This window comes from Protobothrops mucrosquamatus, unplaced genomic scaffold (assembly GCF_001527695.2).
Source record: "Protobothrops mucrosquamatus isolate PMUCROS unplaced genomic scaffold, P.Mucros_1.0 scaffold1, whole genome shotgun sequence".
NCBI classification, from domain to species: Eukaryota; Metazoa; Chordata; class Lepidosauria; order Squamata; family Viperidae; genus Protobothrops; species Protobothrops mucrosquamatus.
In genome coordinates, this window is record NW_015386388.1 from 4,653,366 (window position 1) to 4,674,202 (window position 20,837).

The following is a 20,837-nucleotide window of genomic DNA, read 5'->3' on the forward strand; positions in this document are numbered from 1 at the left end:
CCCTAATTACCATGGTGAGCCTGAATAACAGCAAGGAGTAAATGCCATGACATCTGCTCACAAAGAGCTACCTTTATGGGCCAGATCTTAGAGACCCTCCACTCCCCCCCCACCTCTAGGAATGCTCACCCTAGAGCAGGGGTAGGCATGCTTGCTCAGGAAGTCTGGGAGTTGAAGTTCACAAGTCATAAAAGACCCAAGGTTGCTTACTCCTGCCCTAGAGCATCCGGAAAAATTATGCAAAAGGAAATTGAACCTTTAGATTGGATAAAATTGGATAATTGCACATTAGAACTTGACTTGATGCCAGGTCCCTGTATTTAATATTTCAATGTTTTAATGTTTATAATTTTAATATGATTTTATACGTTGTTTTAATTTTGGGGAGCCACCCCGAGAGATGGTTAGAAGATGGGTGGCTATTTAAATACTTTAGATAAATAAATAAATGAATAAGGAGAAGAAAAGAACATACAGACAATGGGAAATTCACAGAAAATTACACAGCTGTTTGTTTTGTAAAGCTTCTGGTGGCTAAGCACAAGCTGTGCTGGAGGAGAAAGTAGTCAGAAAATAATTAGCCTATTAATATCAGAGCAGAGTGCTGGTTACCTTGCAGCTTCTGCCTGTTTTATTTCTCCCTGGCATAGAAAAAAGAACTCCTAAAGGGATGCCTGCATTTATTAATTTATGTGCTACATTTCACTTGTTTTTACTGGAAATATTGAAAAATCAACTGCAATCTAACATAGTCAATTCTTCTATCACTGTCAAGACACAGTATTCTGCAGGTATGTGTTCTGCTAACGGCTGGATTTGGTGGAATAGAGATAAATGTTGAAATAATCCATTGGTAGCATTGAAACAAAACAATTTCCAGGTTTATTAATTGCTGTTTCTACAATTTGTACATTATTTGTCATCATTCCTTCTGCATATCTAAAAAACAAATTACTATTCCTTTGTCTCATCCCATTGTTCTAATCATAAAGAAATATAACCACTTCTTTTCATTTTTCTTAGCTTAGTTTTTCACTACAATAGACTATTTCTCTTTAGGATTCCAGCCTGACAGCCTTCTTCATCCCATCCCATCCCATCCTATTTTTTTTCACCCTCTCAGTTTTTGCAAAGCTGAGTTCCCTCAAGCTATTTGATGCCTTCCCTCCATATCTAAATCTAGATGTCCAATATGTCCATGCATCTAATGCCAAAGGCACTTTCGCTATGATAAAGCTATGTTTAAACTTTTTTTCCCATGAATAAAATGAGTCTAATAATGAGCTGTCTCAGAAAGTACTAGTTAGGATAAATACACACACAGAAAGAATATAAAGTAAACTTAAGGATAGATAATAGTTCAATAACAGCAGATCAAATTGCTGCAAATGAATGAAAATGACAATGGGGATTTGTGCTATTCAAGCAGTGAAATTAGGACATATTTGCACAAACAACAAACCAATGAATATCCTGTACATACAATGTTCTGGCAGAGGAAGCTTATCCTAGGATGATTTGTGAACTGTTTGAAATGTGAGATCTGCCATGCTATTTTATTCTTTGAAGAATAATTATTAGATTTTTGCTTATATGTTTAAGTACAGAAGATCTGCAACTCAGTCAAGGCATTATACTATAGTGAATACAGCAAACAAATAACCTTTTTAGATTCTGGATTGGTTTTTATTTATCTTGACAGTGATGTCACCTTGAGTATATTACTTTATAATGGATCTGTGGATTATGGGTGTGGCTTTCACAAGGATGTTCTTTGATTGGTATTGATGTAGGAAGCTAAAGAATCAGAAATAATCCTCTTTTTTAATAGAATTAGATAATGACTCATGGTTGTGAAACCAATCGGTGTTTTCTTTGGCTTCTCTATACAGATCAAATTGATCAAAGACTTTTTCAAAAGAAAACAAAGAAAACTTTTTTACTGGGGAAAATGTGTGTGTGTGTTTGTGTGTGTATGTATGTGTGTGTGTGTGCATGCGTGCATGTGCGCGCGCACGTGTGTAAGTGTAAACAGAAGAAAATCTGTATCAGCAGATTACAGCTGATACCTTATTACATATATTACAAAAATAATTACAAAAGAGTCCCAAAACTACTTGACCTGAATATTCTGAATATTTGAAGGACCATTTTTTCCTCAGTCATATCTTCCCAATTTGCCAGTGCAAGGAGCCAGGGAATGCTATGGGTATTCTCTCTTAAGGAGATTCATCTAGCAGGGCCAAAAAGAAGAACCTTCTCCATCCCCATGAAATATCATCTCTACAGAGATAAAATTGCTCCCCACCATTTTGACATTGTTTTGCAAGGCCCTGAGAACTTGTTTTGCCAATGGACCTGGGGACCCCAGAGTGGGATGAATCCATCAAATGGCTCATTTGATTGTTGTTGCCAGGTGGGTAGGGATTATTGCTTTTTATTGGTTTTTTTAATTGGGTTTTTAATCCCTGTAAGCTACCCAGGGTAACTGAGAGTGAGCTGGGCAGCCTATATAAATTATAAATAAATAAATAACTTGAGAGAGGAAGAAAGCAAACTGGGCATTAACATATAATAAATATTGTGGTGATGTCTATTAAAATGACCTCTATGATATGAATTTGCCATAATGCTATAAGTCATGATGGAGAGTGATGCAGTTCCTCTCTCAAAATTTGGATCCATCTCCTGTTGCCTGAAGCTTGCTCTTTTCTCCAGTTCTGCTCCTTTTCTATTCAGTTCCTCTAGTTTCTTCTTGTCTGCTTTTCAATACTCTTTGTTAATATTTATGGGTGACCAGGCAATGTTGATTATTTTTAATTTAGTATATTTTAATCTTCCCCTTACTTCTCTGACTATCTTTCTTCTGTGATCATCTATTTTTCCATCTTTTATCTGTGCTCTTTTCATTTTTATTTTTTTTAATAAGTTTTACTTTTTACGTAGCTGCTTTTTTCCCGGTCCTCTATTTTTCCTCAATGGAATTATTTATACTTGTTTTTAATATCTATTTCTTTATGAACTCTCATACATTTTGAGCATCTGTTCCCATTTCCCATCGAGCATCTGTTCCCATTAACTTTTCCATTTATCACTTCTGATAATAAACTTATCAGAGCAATAAGTTTATTAAAGTCCATTTTTAAAAGTATAAGATATGTATTTTAGGAATTCAGCTTTGATTATGTGCCATCAAGTCGGTATTGACTCTTAGCCATCACGCAATTTCTCTAAAAGTACTCCTGAATTATATGATCATTTTTCCCCAAGTTCCTTCTCCTACTTCTATTTATTTGGCTAAAATGGATTATGGATTAGTATTTATATAAATATTAAGTCAAGGATAATATGATCTACCAAACCAGTCAGTATATAGCTAATAAGTCAAATCAATATTTTAAGATTCCATCATACTTAACATTTCTTTAATTAAAAAGAAAGAAGATTTCTACAGATCATGTTTGCAAATTGTGCTTTTTGTAATTCATAATTGCTTTTCTATTTAAAAAACAGCCCTATTTATTAACTTCCAATATATTTATTGGCCTAACATTCTTATGCATATATCTCCTCTGTCCCCACAAAGTAAACAGACTTCTAATTTGCTAATGAAATAAATGTATGTTTCTCCAATTTACACATTTTTTAAAATTAAAATATAATCATTCTACTTTGAAACATGTTTGTTTTCATTGTAGAATTTAATATCATATATTGTAGAAAGAAGAAAGGGTCAAACAAAAAGCTTCTAAGGTTACATCATTTACAGAAAAAGACAGAATCGTGTTTTAAAAATAGTCCTTTTTTCTTATTTAACTTTAAGAAAGAATCCATAATCTATTTAGTACCAAGGATTTAGGAATAACAGTTTTAAATTAAATGACTGATTAAGCAATTGGATTGGAAACAGTTTTATGGTGCAACTTATTTTGATTAATAAATCTGAGTTTGAAGATTCAAACTTTTGATTAGTTTCGCTAAATTTCCATAAAAATTAAGAAAACATAAATCATGAGTGATTAATTAACAGAATTCTACCACCACTCAACCCATGTTTTTCCTCAGACAGGACTGGTCCATTTGCAGCCCATGGACTGCCTGTAGCTCCCAGAAGCTCTTTTTGAATAGTGAGGTGAAATCTTCCATTTTCCCTTTGAAACCAGCCTTAGCCACGGTGGGGCATGGAGCCAGTGAATTTATAGCAGTAAGAATATAGTAATAGCAAACTATTTCTTTGCTGGGAAGATAAATGTCATAACTTCCCTTTTGTCATATTTAACTTTTGAAACTAAGGAGAAAGCAATGTGTGTGGAGTGACATGGATTGGATGTGTGGCTAAGTGCAGTGCATGACAGGGCTAGGCATGCTCAAGGGCACGCCTGAGAGGGTTTGCCCAATATCTGGGGCAGTTCATGGATCCAAACTTCTGCCCATCCCTTGCCACAAGGGAAACATTGAGGACATCATTCAGTGAGGCAAATGGTTTTAACACAAGTGCCCAAATATGCAACTAACGAAGAAACAAAGAGCTTTCTGTTCTTTTAACTGAATTAGAAAATAAGAAATTAACATGCTTGAAATCATTTTTTAGAGCAGATTTCTCTTTCTAAATCAACCTTTTTTGCCCTCCACTTATGGTAGAAATTAGAAAAATAGTGGATTGGGAATGATAACTTTAAAGTGACAGCAAAGAATTTTCTTCTCTTTCAGGAAGACAATTTTTAAAATCATTTTTTCTTTCTTTCTTTTTGTCATTACAAACATAACATGCCATTTATTTCATGGCTGACTCTACATCTTCTCTTCTCTTTCATCAACATGGGAGGATACTACTTTTCCATCCACCATCTCTTCGACCACAGTCTTGATCCTCAGAGTTTTATTCTTTTCTGGAAATAAGGATAGAAAAACTATGTCATTCAACAAGCAATAATATGACATCACTGCTGGTATGACTAATATAGCATATTTTTTAACTTGTTCTTCTGAAGATTTCTGTTAATGTCACATCATATTATGATTGGAATATAATGGAAATGAAAGCTGAGCCTCTTGAACAACAATTTTCATGGCTAAATACAGATGTAAATATAAATCTATTAAATCTATTTAGAGCTATAAAGATTGAGATTCAAAGGGATCAAGGGCAGAGAAAGGAATTCCAAGCAGAGAGGTGAGCCCCAAAAGGGACCTGGTAACTTGGGGGTTGGACATGGTCATTTCTCCAGAAGGGAAACCTGCTTCCTAGCCTTATAACTTGATGAGCCAAAAGAGGGTTTCTGGATTACAAGGTCAGCATGGACGTCCAGGGCTTCCAGGAATGGAAATTGTGCCTGTCTTTGTTCAGCCCTATTTAACCCAGTTCAACCCTGAGCTACAAATCCCTTTTTTTCCTCCCCAATTTTTTTTAATGTGGAGAATTGAAAAAAAAAGCTTTTCTACTGCAGAGATCTGTTTCCCAGGAAGATGCCAAAATTAGTTTTGATGTACACTTGTTTATGAGATGAGAAGCTATATAAATGAGATAGATAAATATCAGCCTGAATAGCCTACCTCTAGAATAGTGTTTCTCAATCTTAGCAACTGTAAAATGTATGGACTTCAATTCCCAGAATTTCCCAGCCAGCACCCCAACTGGGGAATCTTGGAATTGACATACACATATTTTAAAATTTACATTATAGCTTCCTGGAAGCTACGTATGTATGCTCCATTTCTTATCAAGAGAAGAATGATCTAATGTCACTTTGATGCCTCCACATTTCAGTGCTCAGACGATTTGACTGGTCACATAAACAGATTGATGTTTTTTTTTTATCCTTAGTATGATAGTATTTTAGGCTTTATGCTACATTTTTTCATAGATCAGGCACACCATAAAAGAGTATTATTCCTTCCAGTGAAATAGTATCTTCTACTAGAATGTGCTGAGATGTACAAACTTACTCTAGAAATAAAAGACAAGGAAGTTACAGAATTTTATGAGATATGGGACAGGTATTACAATTGGTTAGAATTGAGGAATAAAAAAGTATGAGAAGTAATTAAGTGTTAAGAAAAAAGAAAAATGTACTTTGTATTTTGTTTTTTATAAAGAGAAAAATAAAAAATAAAAATTTAATAATAATAATAATAATAATAATAATAATAATAATAAATAGTATCTTCAATGGAAAAAACACAAAAGTGGTGAATCCTTCAGTGAGGAAAGGGTTGGGAACATGCCCTTACCTTTTTCAGCTTCTTTGCTCGTCTCTAAATCTGAAGCAATCATTCTGTTAAAAAAAAAGTGTATTGTCAGTCTCCTGGTTTCATTTTAAGGTAGCCTTTACAAACCCTTTAAGGTGCTGTTCGGATATCTTGGATTACAGCTCCCAAAATGTCTGAGCCTTACAGCATGGCTCAAATGGGCATTGATTCAGCAATGGCCATTTAAAGGAATTAAATGACATAGTATTTGTTAAGTCCTAGTTCTTCATTTCCATTTGCCTAGGACAATTTCTCAACCTTGGCAACTTGAAGATACATGGACGTGAACTCTCAGAATTCCACAGGTTGAGAAACACGGGCCTGTGACTTTGGACAGAGCAAATGTCTTTCAACAAATCAAAATGCACAATATTTGTTTTGGAGATGAGCTATATGAGTTTCTTCAGTCATCAGAAAAATGTGACTCCCCCACCCCCACCCCCAAAATTACCTAGCATCATTTTCTAGCAAATTGTATATTGGTTTGTAAAACCAGTTTTACCCATTTTGTTTATAGCATCCTTTTCACTAGGTAACGGTTTTCTGCTAACTTTCCCAGCTATGTTTCTCTGATCTGAATTATTTACCTCCAATCCTCCCCTTCCAGGAGACGACGATAAGTGGAAATCTCTGCTTCTAGTTTGACTTTAATGTCCAAGAGGATGCTGTATTCCATACTCTGTTGCTCCATGTCACTCCGCAGCTGCATTAGTTGGGCCTCGATGTTTCCAATGGCCATTTGAATTTGAGTCAATATAGTTCTGTAATGAGCTTCAATTTCTGCCAGTGCATTCTCTCGTTCAGTTTTCTAGAGGAATAAATCAGATATATAGTGGGACAGGTACTGGCACTAACTAGAATTTGGCCTCCAGAGTGAAGGGTGTCAATTTGTGAAAATTTTCATTAAAATTTGCTTCTCTCTACCTGCTCAGCAACTGTACATGCTCATGATTTAACAATGCTATTAGTTTTGATAAAAGTTGTAAAAGAGTGAGACTCTTGTTTCTTTGATCAATATAAGAAGCCTTACCCTCAGTCTCAAAGGCTTTATTTAATCTTATTAAAATCAGTATATAGCTAAACCTGATCAAATTTGTTTGTTTGTTTATATTTCATATTTCCTATCACTATCACATATTACTTAGTGTATAATCCCTGATTTTCTGAAACTATTTCTGAATAATAAAAGTTTCAACTTGCTTGCTATTTTACCAACTAACTTCAAATGAAGTAAACATTGGGGAACCTATTATTGGAGGAAACTTTAGAAATCAGTGGTGGTCCCTACATTATTACATGATGAATCAAATATATTTTTAATACAAGGGGAACATAATTTATGGACTTTCCAGTGGTTCTATGCTTTCCAAAAATTGCCATTGCGTAAATATAAAAATTATAATTAAATAGCTGGGGAGAAATTTTTAAAAATTACACATTACATTAAATTCAGAGGTAAAGGATCAGCAACTTTATGTATTTTAATTATCGGACTTTACCCAGCTTAATTGAGATCGGAGTTCAATCTCCAGACTTTGGAGTGTATTCCTCCGGTCTGTAATCTCACTTCTGTGTGTTTCAAGTTGATAGGTAGTTGTGGTGACTTCCTCATTCAATTGTTCAATCTGAAGTGCAAAGAAAACTTTTAAAACATTCAGTGAATAAAAGGCAAATGGTACAGTGTGCAGATATTAGATGATTAATTAGAGGTTTAAAATATTTCCATTGATATAGAGAGATGCTTCTGATAAATCCTAAGTGTATCTTGTTAATATCTGCACAGTTAAGGGAATACAAAAATAATAAATACCACAGCTGCTACTACTACCTGATTATAAGAACTGAAAAGGGTATTTTAGAATTAGATCAGGTTAGTTTATATCAGAATTCATAACACTCAGTATTTTAAATGCCTTAGTTCCAACATCATCATTCTAACCTTATTCTAAAATATATCTATGGATACAAACAAATACTATGTTCACAGGCATACTTTTCCTCTTCCACCCATTCCTTAAATCTGAAGAAAAATGCTGCATAAATTTTTAAAAAGTATTTGAATTTCAAATGTGTTGATCCAAATAAAGAAGTCTCTCTGCATTTTTCTACATGGGGCCAATGTGCTTAATAAGGCTTCAGGGAAATTTAGCTTGAATTTCCAGTTTGTGAACAATTAATAGCTTGTTTTACAGATGAGTTGCAGGAAGAAACACAAACAAAACTGTAATAAAGTTTCTGTAGTTTGTAAAGTATTAAATATACAAGCATCACCAGTTTATCAAACCGATCCTTAGCCTCTTGACGGTTCTTTTCAGCCAGGATTTCATATTGCTGACGCATGTTTTCCATCATTTGGGCTAGATCAATGCCTGGAGCAGCATCTACCTCCACAGAAACATTCCCACTCAGCTGTCCACGTAATCTTGCTGTTTCCTATAATTGTTTACAAAAATGATTAATTAAATCTATTGCCAATTCAAAAAATGTATTCTTATCATTAAAGTATCTTGAGCTATAAATTTGGCTTATTAGCTAAGTAGCAATCCTACCATCACATAGAATTCCTAAAGAAACTGGGATTGAAATAGATTCTTTCTAACTCTCAATAGCCAGTTTAAAAGAAATTATGAAATTACAAAGAAACATTAGAACCGTAATTGAATTGCAGATGTAAAGCAGATTATAGAACCTGCTGATTTCCAGAAACTTTAACTTGTCCGTCATGGGTCATTGCTTATGCTATCTGGGAAAGATGAGAACTGAAGATGTCTCAGAAACACAAGGAGGTTAATCCAGTGGTGGGATTCAAATATGTGAACAACCGGTTCTCTGTGTGGATGCCGCTTCTGGAAGTCCATTCTGGGCCTGGGCAAGAAAAAATTAGCTACTGGTTCTGCCAAAGTGGTGGGAACCAGCTGAATCCTACCACTGGGTTGATCACTGTTACAAAATATCCTAGTTTACAGAGAGCAGTGCTTTTTTGGAATGGCTTTCAATCCTGTATGTGCTTTGTTTGAAAATATGTTCAGTCCAAGATAAAGAACCATGAAAAGAGCCATGAGGCAAGGCTTTGAAATGTAGAGTTAGTACATTCAGAGTTATTCCATGAATAGCTAGCTGAGGAAAGCCAAAGGTCACCTACTGTAGGTCTCAGTCAATAAATACCCCATGATTGTGAGACAATATCACTTCTGATGGCTAAATACTGTTGTTTTTCCCAATATTTTTCCTGTGGCCTACAAAAGCTATTAATTCTATAACCCTTCTTCATTCACTAGGCTATATAGTCTAATTCACTTCTTCATTCACTGGGCCATATAGCCCAATATATTAAACTATTCTGGGCTGCTAGATAATAATTAGCTCATAGTAAAAAGTTAGAGTATTTATTTCCTTCTGCTCTCATCTTGATTTAATTATCTGGATTTCTGCAGTCACATCTGAAAGTCCTCATGCACAAAATGGTGTTCTGTGGTGATTCTGACTAATATAGTTCTCTCTCTCTTTGTGTGTGTGTTTTCCTGGCTTAATTCTACCATATGTGTTAAAACAAAGAAATCTGTAGCTTCTATAGATCAATAGTTTGTAAAAACAAACTGTAGAACAGGGGTGTCAAACTGCCGGCCCGCGGGCTGATTGGATCGTGTGGAGGCCGCGGCCACCCCAGCTCCGGCAATGCAACACATCGCAACATGTTACGTGACGCAGCGAGTTTGATACCCGTGCTGTAGGAGGAACATTCATAAGTCTTTGATTCAGTTGGTGATGTTTTCTTACCTCATCATGTTGTTTCCTGAGGTAAGCCAATTCTTCTTTTAGACTTTCAATCTGTTGCTCCAAATCAGTCCTAACTAGTGTGAGGTCATCAATTAGTCCCTGTAATCCTGTGATGTCATATTCCACACTTAGTCGCAGGCCCAACTCAGTTTCATATCTATTTATTTTTAGAAAAATATGTAACAAGTTAGGATTATTGCAAAATAATCCATTTCTTCACTACTTCCATTTTAGTTTTACATATGATCAGCTTCTTAATAATAGTTTAATTTCAAATTCTGCTTTCTGATGTCTTTGGAGTAGATCCTCCCAAACAATTGTTACTTTCTAAAGAGAAACTCTTTTTACAAGACTGTTTAATCTTGTAATCATTTTCTAAGTATTAAGGCGTCACAAATACATTGTTGGAATTGTTACTAAGTTTTGGTCATGGGCTTCAGCAGCAACAGCAGTCAATAACATTAAAATGGAGGGTGTGACTGGGTGGTTAAAGCCCTGTTCCTTTAAACAACAATCACATACTCTCACCTGCCATTGTGATGTTGTTGATCAACCCTGTAGATGTTTTACTTATGGTGTAATTTAATCTGTTTAAAGAAAGCTTTATTTCAGTGTGAATTCAATTTTGAATGCTTTGTAGGTTTTTTCCCAAAGCTATTTTGAGCAAAATACAAAAAAGAAAAAAAGAAAAGAAAAAGAAAGGAAAAAAAAAACCCCAACCCAGAAGCATATTTTTTTTTAACCTTGGACTACTCCCTTGGAAATATCTAGATGTAGTCTGCTGAAAGGCAGTATTGGTCAAATCTGTTATAATGTGTTTTCTTTAGATTGCTCTTTAAGCACATCAACTCTTCAACATTTCAGATACATTTAAAAAAGTCTAGAAGTCAAATTTTGTGGCATCTCTTAACATAGGAGATACAGGGACAAAAATTCTGAGAATACACTATGGCACATTTTGGGCAGAAATAGCAAAGCTTGCAAAACTACTTTTATTTTGAAGTCATACTAGAAGGACATGATTTGGATCTGAAAAAGAATAAACTGATTGGCTTGGGATACTTTATCCTTCCACACTACTCACTGAAGGCTCTTTTCCCATGACTTACTTGAAGAGGCAGAAAATTATACTGACTACAATCTGATACTTCCGCTGTTGCTTCTTATCCTGTCTATTCTGACATTCTGCTGAATGATGATGACCCAATTTGTATTGTACTGCACTTATTAAACAAAGTAATTGGTTTATTTGGTACCAGTTAGTATCAATTGGTAACTGGCAATTTAAAATGTATGTTCTTCAATTTCCCAGCCAGTATGCTTCTGGGGGATTCTAGAGATTGAAGTTCATACATCTTAAAATTACCAAGTTTGAAAAAAACCCCACTGGTTTAAACCTTTGGGCTTTGTTACCCTTTATCTTATAAATATTACCAACTAGTAGGACATTGCCTATTGACCCTATTCCTACTGTGATTGAAAGATGATTTCATCAGATGGCTAAACCTGTAAGTTTAGCCATCTGTCAAAACCCTTGTCTACCCACACCTCACTTAGTTACTGGAGTTCGTGGAAAATTGGGAAAGCCTGGCTCTTTCAAACCTGCCGTTTTCTGGAAACTATGGACCAGCTATTTGAAAACCTTATTTTGAGCACAGGTAACCTATTGTTAGTAGAAGCCTGCTAGACAGCTGAGGATCTGGGGGGCGGGGGGGGGGGGAAGAACTGCCTGATAAAGTGGGAGAAATAGTTCTCTCTAAAATTACACTCCAGCTTTACTGCATGTTTGGAACATTGCCAGATACAGTGGCAGCTGTATGCCCTACTCTTTCTCTCCTAGAAAAAAAAGAGAGGGGTAAATAGTAAATAGAATAGATATGCCCCTGGTAGCACAAAATGACCAATAAGGTCAAGGCCATCTTGTCCTTTTGTTGGTCATTTCATTATGCTACTACCAATATTGGCATTGATGGTTCAGCAGATTATACACACTAAAACTCACTGGTTGTTGTTGGATTGAGAAGAAAATAGTGTTGGGATATCAGCATAATTCACTATGATTAAAATCCATCATTCTTTCAGTGGCACATTGTTTAAAGTTTTTATATTAAACATACCTTCCTTCCCTCTGAAAATATTTGGTAATTAAATCATCCTGAAGATGTTGATTTCTTTCTATATTTTTAGAATACATACTTTACTCTGAAATCATCAGCAGCCAACTTGGAATTGTCAATTTGCAGTATGATCCTGGTGTTATCTTCTCGGGCTTCGGTAATCTGAGAAAGAATAAAATATAAGAAAGCAAGGCATTATTCTTTTGGTTTGGGTCCATAGGATAATTAACTAGAAGCTTAATATTTTGAAAAAAAAACTTGAATACTATAAGTATTCAAGAAAGCCACTTTTTCAACTGGTTTTCAAGCTTTATCTAAAAAAGTTTCCTTTTCAGGTTGCGTATTTGGGCACTCATTTGGAAATATTTAGAAGTTTCCTTAAATATCATTCTCCTGAAGATGAACTATTACTTGGCTATTAATTCCATATATATTGGTAATGGAATATATTTTCCACTGCACTTGAAGGCTTTAGCTTAAGAGACACAAAGCTATAATAGTTGTTGCCTATATATAAAATAAAAATCATCATCGAAGCAAAGCCTTCGGTAGTACCCACATATTTTACAGTCAATGAAAGAAATATTTCTTAAATTATGTTTATTTGGGATGCCCTCCTATATAATCCATTCCACTCTGATTAGCTGTAAATCAGGAGTTGAGAAATTTATGGTAGTATGCAGCACTAGTTATTCCCTATCTAGCCATCCTCGTGTTAGCAAAATGTCATGGATCATCTCTGAGAATGGAACTTCTATCCATCTATCCATCCATCATCACAAGAATAAGTATTTGAGTACTGTAAAATCTCAAAGCAATTTGTAACCCATATTATAAAATATTTATATAAAACAGGAGAATCTAACAAAAAGATAAAAAGTCTGCTGGATGATTGGTTCTCCCAGCTTAGGCTTCAGCTTTACCTGTCCTATTTTCTGGCAATAAATCTTTTCTGTACTTTTTAGAAACTTTCTACTGAATCAACAGGTCTATTCTAGTTCACTACCTCTTTCTCATTTCAAACATCTTTCAATCTGCAGGTGATTAAACTGCAGATTTAAAATAAATTTGACTCTCTCTGTCTTAACATCTGTACAGGAATTCCTTGCTGAAAGAAGGGCAAGAGTGCCTATGCTAAAGATCAAATCAGATTTTTATTTCAGTTAGTTTTTCCAAATAGTGATAAGATTATCAAGGCTATAGAAACTGTAGTAACATATAGATTGCCTCTCCCATTACTTGAGTAAATAGTACCACCCAGATAATGACCTACAATAGATTTACTAAGAGATACAAAGACCTGCCAAAGCAGGAGAACCATTTGGCTTAAAAATAAACCTGAAAAAGAGTTAGTTTATGTTTAATAAATTCACCAAAGAAAGAAAAAAAATTATATCTGAAAAAGAACTAGATGTAATAGACCACTATGTAGACCTTGGTCAATGGATCTCAATGAAAGGTGATACAATAAAAGAAATTGAATGGCATATTAAATGTGATTGGCAGGCGTTTGGCAAGCTAAACATAATTTTCAAGAACAACTTCCCCCTATGCCTGAAGAGAAAAGTTTTCGATCGGTGTGTGCTACCTGCTCTAACCTATGCCAGTGAAAAACTACGAGTGGTGCAAAAAGCCATGGAAAGATACATGCTTGTCATTACAACCAGATAGAAAGACCTGTACATGGATTAGAGAACAAACGAAAGCATATGATATCATCAAGAGAGTAAAAGAATGGAAAAGGAAATGGGCTGGTCACATAGCAAGAAGAACTGATGGCAGGTGGACCAAGGCAGTCATAGAATGGATCCCACTTGATAAAAAGAGTCCACAAAAGAGACCTAAAACAAGATGGATCAACAACATCAGCAAGTTTTGCAGGCCCAATTGGCAAAAGAAAGCTCAGGACTATATTGGTTGAAAACATGCGGAAGCAACCTTCATCCTGCAGTGGATAGACAATGGCTGAAACGATGATGATTTGAATATAATGTCATGAAAGAGATTAGAATAGCTGCAGAATGGTTACAAGAAAAGTATAACGAATTAATTAAAAATCTCACACATAAGGCATTTCTCATCACTTGGACTTTTAAGTAAAAATTAAATAAATAAATGTTTTGCAGAGTTTAATTGCAGCTAGTAACTAGCATTGTAATACTAGTTTCACTCTTATTTTATTATAATGGAATATTTATTATTGCCTGTTGAATAAACAAGTGACACTTACTATGAGTTCCTGGCATTATTTTTTGTTATCCTAATACATTTTAATTATTGTTAATTATTTCATTTTTTCATATCAATATTTTCTCATTGGGAAAAAAAATTACAGCATCTCTCCAAGAATGTTCTTGCCAACCCACTGATTGGTTGGCACTGCACATTTGTTTTAATTGCCATTTGAAGAAAAGGTAACACTGAAAAAAATCCAATAGTCTGGAAATAATGTCTGCATGGACCACAAAGCAAGCAAGCATGGGAAATGGTTATATGTCAAGGTTGATAGATAGCAACCAAGAATGGAATGGTTGCTAACCTGGTAAATACCCTCACCCACCTTTCAGTAGTTCAACATCTTTGGAAAGAATGTAAGATGGCTATAATGCAAGATAATTAGAAAATAAAAAGTTTGATACTTGCCATACTAGCCCTAGGGTAACTAGACATGCAACAATTAGTGTGCTAGAGCCTCTACCCCACTTTTTCTTTTTCCTGCACAATTGGTAGGCATCTGACAACCTTACAGTATTCAGTTACAAAAAGGCACTTATAATACCTTCATAAACATTCTGCAACTTTTTGTTAGCAGAAAATGATTTTATTGATGATGTAACCATGACATATCCTCGATCAGGCTTCAACATAAGTTCCCTTTAGAAACAATACATTGTCTACTCTTAACTGCCTCATGCAGTAAACTATTCAGATATGAAAGAGAATCTTACCTTATCTTGAAGTTCTCTGATTACTTTAAAGTAGGCACTATAGTCTTGCTTAGTAATAGGGGAACTCTTTTCATACCACTCCCGGATCTGCTTTTCAAAAACAGAGTTTGAAGTTTCTAAGGAGCGCACCTTTTCCAGGTATGCGGCCAAACGGTCATTCAAATTCTGCATGGTAGTTTTTTCATTGCTTGTAAGCAGCAGCTCATTTATGGAACTGCTGCGTAACAAATTACTGCTAAGGGCATTGCTGTAGCTACTGCCAAAGGAAATTCGGGTGCCAGAGCCACCAGCTCCTCCATGGACACTGGGTGTTCGGTATTTTTTTATGGATGATAATCTAGAGATAGAACTGGGAATAGATGATCCACTGCTTTCGAAAAAGACATTTTTTAAGTTGACATTGCCAGATCGAGCCATTGGTAGTATGTATATATATTTAAAGAACAAAATATCTAAAGCACTTTTGCAGGAGAAAATGTTGCATAGGGCAGTTTTGGACCTTTTTATTTGGGTGTAAAAGGGAGGGTTGACAGGGCTGAACTCCGCCTTTTTTGATAACAATTAGGGGAAATTGGCACTGTTACTACTTTATTCCATCCTGTGGCTTGGCAATAAAAGACACATTAAATCAACCTTTGTGCTTCAGTCCAAAGTCCAGAGAAGATCAGTATTTCTTTGTGATTATTTCACTGTACAGTATTTGGCCATCCAGCCTGCCATAATTTGTGTAATGGGATCTCTCCCTCAGGACAAACTAAGGAAAATGTCAATAGGAAGGCTAAAGTTTATACTCATATCTCTATTTAAATAAAGTTTGCCTTGAATTCCTGCCTAGCTCCATCCTTAATTTTCACATAACATCCATAGGAGTAGAAGTAATGAATCTTCCGAATCTTCCGTAGTAGTGAATCCATCTTATTGGATGTAAGGCAATTGTCAGTAAGTAGAAGAAAGGTAAGTTGGGCAAAATACACTTTTCATGAGGATGAAAATTTGTGGATCATTGAAAAGCTCCATAATTAATCCAATTTGGTACAGTATTACCAATCTATTCACATTTACTGTATATAGGGAAAATGAACAAAAATGAGTAAATATGGTAACTAATATAAATTTCTCCCAGTTCCTAGAAAATATTTAAAAAGTATTGCCATGTCACCCCTAGTCCTTCTCTTCATTAAACTAGACATATCCAGTTCCAGCAACCGTTCCTTATATGTTTTAGCCTCCAGTCCCCTGATCATCTTTGTTGCTCTTCTCTGTACTCTTTCTAGAGTCTCAATATCTTTTTTATATCGTGGTGATCAAAACTGAATGCAGTATTCCAAATGTGGACTTACCAAGGCATTGTAAAGTGATATTAACACTTCACGTGATCTTGATTCCATCCCTCTGTTAATGCAGCCTAGCACTGTGTTGGCTTTTTTGGCAACTGCAGAACACTGCTGGCTCATATTTAACTGATTGTCCCACTAGGACTCCAAGATCCCTCTCATAGTTACTACTATTGAGCAAGGTACCACCTATCCTATATCTGTGCATTTGGTTTTTCTTGCCTAAATGTAGAACCTTACTTGTTTCACCATTGAATTTCATTTTGTTAAATAGCGCCCAGTGTTCAAGTCTGTCAAGATCCTTCTGTATCTTAAGCCTATCTTCTGGAGTGTTGGCTATTCCTGCCAGCTTGGTGTTGTCTGCAAATTTGATGAGTTCCCCATCTATCCCCTCATCCAAATAATTGATGAAGATGTTGAAGAGCACTGGGCCCAGAACAGAGCACTGGGGCACCCCACTACACACTTCCCTCCATGTAAATGCAGTTCCATTGAGGACCATATGCTCAGTATGGCCAGTCAGCCAGCTACGAATCCATCTGGTGGTGATGCTGTCTAACCCACATTTTTCTATCTTATCAAGTAGTAGGTTGTGGTCTACTTTATCAAATGCCTTACTGAAGTCCAAGTAAATTATATCCACAGCATTCCTCTGGTCCACTAATTTTGTCACCTGGTCAAAGAATGCAATAAGATTTGTCTGGCATGATCTGTTTTTGACAAACCCATGTTGGCTTTTGGTAATGACTTTGTTTGCCCCTAGGTGTTCATTGATTCATTACTTGATTATCTTTTCCAGAATCTTCTCAGATATTGAGGTCAGGCTGATAGGTCTGTTGTTTCCTGGATCTATTTTTTCCCTTTTTTGAAGACGGGAGCTACATCAGCTCTTTTCCAGTCCTCTGGTAGTTCCCCAGTACTCCAGGTTCTTTGAAAGATATAGTTCAGTGGTTCTGAGAATTTTATGGAACATCTACAGTGTTCCATAAAATTCTTCAGTTCCCAGAACAACTGCAGTGGGAAAAGAGGGATTAGTCAAAATCAGGGAATTCTTGTTCTATTGAAAAATTGCTTTTGGATGCAATTGTTCAAAGCATGATGGTGCAGTGGTTAGAATGCAGTATTGCAAGCTGACTCTGCCTACTACTGCCAGGAGTTCAATCCTGACCTGCTCAAGATTGACTCAGCCTCCCATCCTTTCGAGGTTGGTAAAATGAGTACCCAAACTCTATAAACCTCTTAGAGAGTTTTGTAAAGAACTGTGGAGTGGTATAGAAGTCTAAGTGCTACTGTTATTGTTAAATACTCCCTTTCTTTGCTTTTCTTTATGGCCACTGCCAGACTTGAGATTGATTGATTGTTATAAGGTAGGGACAGACCACGAAACTGACACACAGGAAGGCTAGAACTATACTTTATTGACACAGGCTATAGTAACAGAATCTTGCTAGTCTGCCTGCTATTTTCTCTTCCCTCTCTCTCATAGTCTAGGGCAGTATTTCTCAACCTCAGCAACTGTAAAAAATATGAACAATTCTCAGAATTCCCCATCTGACATGCTGTCCACATATCATAAAACATGCTGGCTGAGGAATTCTAGGCACTGAAGTCCACTCTTAAAAAGAGCTGAAAGGAAAATGTGAAGTATTGTCTGGAGAGCAGAAGTTGGATTTCATCCCTTCTACAGGTAGTCCTTGACTTACAACAGTTCATTTAGTGACTGTTTGAAGTTACAGTGGGCTGAAAAAACTTATGACAGTTCATGTGATCAAAATTTGGGCACTTGGTAACTGAGTCATATTTATGATGGTGACATTGTCCTGGGCTAATGAGATCACCTTTTGAGACCTTCTGACAACAAAGTCAACGGGGAAGCCTAATTCACTTAACAACTGTGTTACTAACTTAACAACTATGGTGATTCAATTAGCAACTGTAGCAAGAAAGGTCGTAAAATGGGGCAAAACTCACTTGACAAATATCTCACTTAGCAACAGAAATTTTGGGCTCAATTGTGGTCGTAAGTTGAGGACTACCTGTACTTATCCAGGTGGTCACCAGGAGTCAAGACTAGCTAGAAGACACATACACATTCTCATTAAATATTAATCATTGAGCTTTTGATTTGTGTCTGTTAATTTAACTAAGATTGAAGAGAATGGGAGATTGTATTTGCGTGCCATTGCTAAGTACTGTGTTAAAAGAGGAACCAAAATGTATTTTCAATGGGGATTTACAATGATCATATATCAAGCGGTGGCATCTTATCTCCACTAATCTGTTTTATGCAGGTCTTTCCCCATTCTGAACTAAAGTGCTGTCCCCCATCTTCAGGTTGGTGGAAAAATTTACTTGCAGCAAATTTGTGGTCATTATTGCCAATCTGTATCTTTAAGCATTGGTTCTCTTTTGGCTTGTTGCTGCATGATGCTGTCTTGATTCTGAATGTGAAGAATATATTAAGTAAAATGAGTGGTGAAACTTTCGGGCTTTACTGCCTTTTTGTGTTCTGAATGCCACCTACTAGAATGAAATAATCTGCCAGTCAGAATAGTGATACCAGCTTGGGGAGATACCAAGTTTTGAAAGATGGCTAACTCTTCTTCCCTGCTTTACAATTTACATCAAAAGAGGAGACCTGTCAAGAAGTACTCATTCAAGCCAGAGAGTCAACTCTCTCAGGCCCCAGCTGCTAAATGTTCACTCAGTCATTTGGCAAGCTGGGAAAAGTGTATGTAAACTGGGAACTCCTCTCCTGCTTTAATTATCAACTCCCTAGACTGTTAAACAGCTGCTTAATAGCCCATGGAAAATCCAGGTAGAACTGAACTAGCAGCTGGCCCAGCTCTTCTTCTTTCTCCATGAGGGGAGGATGGGAAGAATAGTATCTGAGGAAAATGTCCAGGACTGGAGAAGAAGGGTGTGCCTGCAATAGTCCATATGTGCCAAGAGGTGCTAGGCTGTTCCCATCCCTTATGGATCACCTGTCAAAGCCACCAATGGAAGTCAAGAAAGCTTTTACATGCCATGGTGTGAGAGATTGTGGGCAGAGATTGTCAGCCCTAAACAAACAGAAGGTGTGGAAAGAGTTCGTGAATAATTAGCAGCTAGTTCCATAAAAAAAAAAAAGCACAGGGAAAAAAAGATTCAGAAAGAAAAACCCTCCCTTAGTAAACTTACTAATAAAAGATAGCAGGCAGATCCTATGGCATTTTCCAAGATTCTGTACTTCACACCCACCCAGGCAAGAAAATATTTCATTGTAGTTTGTAGAAATTTGATTGTGCTCTATGATGAATGGATTTACGCATGGGATATCGCCAGTGGTGGGATTCAAATATGTGAACAACCAGTTCTCTGTGTAGATGCCACTTCCAGAAGTCCATTCTGGGCCTGGGCAACAAAAAATTAGTTACTGGTTCTGCCGAACTGGTGTGAACTGGCTGAATCCCACCACTGGATATTGCCCATTTAAAGGGGAAAACACTATTTTAAAATTGGTACAGAAGTTGACTTAAACTTATTTGAAATGTTGATGGCAGATGAAATGAAAAGAAGTTTCAAGTGCATTAAGCAGATACGTAGTGTGCCTGAGCATCTGTGTGTTGTGGTTAAAGCTCCTCCTCCTCCTCCTCCTCCTCCTCCTTTAAATTTAGTCATTCACCAGTTCATTTTTTTCAGCAAAAAAAATGGTAATTTCTTCTGCAAATGCAAATATTTTTTATTTGTACGCTTTATTTTTCATGCTCCTTTGGTACATTCTGCCTATAATGTATGACTGGGTAGAATTGTCATGCTCCAGGTCCCATGGACTAAACAGCATCACCTCAGAAGTAGGCCTTTTCTATTGCATTCCCTGCCCTCTGGAATAATGTCTCCTCAGATATTCATGTGCTGTCTCCTATTTAAATGAGTCCTTAAAATCTGGCTCTTCCCACAGCTTTGGGTTAGGGAACTTGAGTGACCCCTTCTTTGTTTTGACAGTGTTGGTATTTCTTTTTCAGAGTATTTGTGGTAGAATATTTGTATTAGTCTAGTTCTAGTTGTTGTTGTTTTTCCTGTTGCCACCCAAAGTTAAAAATGGAGTTTGGCGGCCAAATAAATAAATAAATAGCAGAACTAAATGTTAATCATATGATTTTATTATTGATTTCCATTCTTTGCTTCTCTGAAAATGGAGAAAATTAATAAAAGCCTACCTTGAGAAATGGGGCTACTCAGGGCTTTTTTTCAGCCGGAACGCGGCGGAACCGCGTTCCGGCACCTTTTTCCGGGCCGGCCGCACCGGAAATAGCCCCTCCCACACCGGAAATAGCCCCTCCCAAATTTTACTTGCATTCCTGTTCTCTAAAGGGGCGGTCCTAGGGTTTGATGAGGGCGTGGCCAGGTTTGAGTTCCGCCACCTTTTCTCC

General features: G+C 36.3%; 1 protein-coding gene across 1 annotated transcript; it reads right to left on the minus strand.

The window, feature by feature from the left end:
• Positions 1-4,791: 4,791 nt before the first annotated feature.
• On the minus strand, positions 4,792-15,277 carry LOC107303120 (keratin, type I cytoskeletal 20-like). Its single transcript, XM_015832316.1, has 8 exons — positions 15,092-15,277; positions 12,223-12,305; positions 10,027-10,183; positions 8,521-8,682; positions 7,749-7,874; positions 6,837-7,057; positions 6,232-6,275; positions 4,792-4,889 (listed from the first exon to the last, which is right to left on the minus strand). The coding sequence occupies exons 1-8, from the start codon at positions 15,260-15,262 to the stop codon at positions 4,792-4,794; spliced, it is 1,062 nt and encodes a 353-aa protein (XP_015687802.1). The 5' UTR covers positions 15,263-15,277.
• Between the last annotated feature and the right edge of the window lie 5,560 nt (positions 15,278-20,837).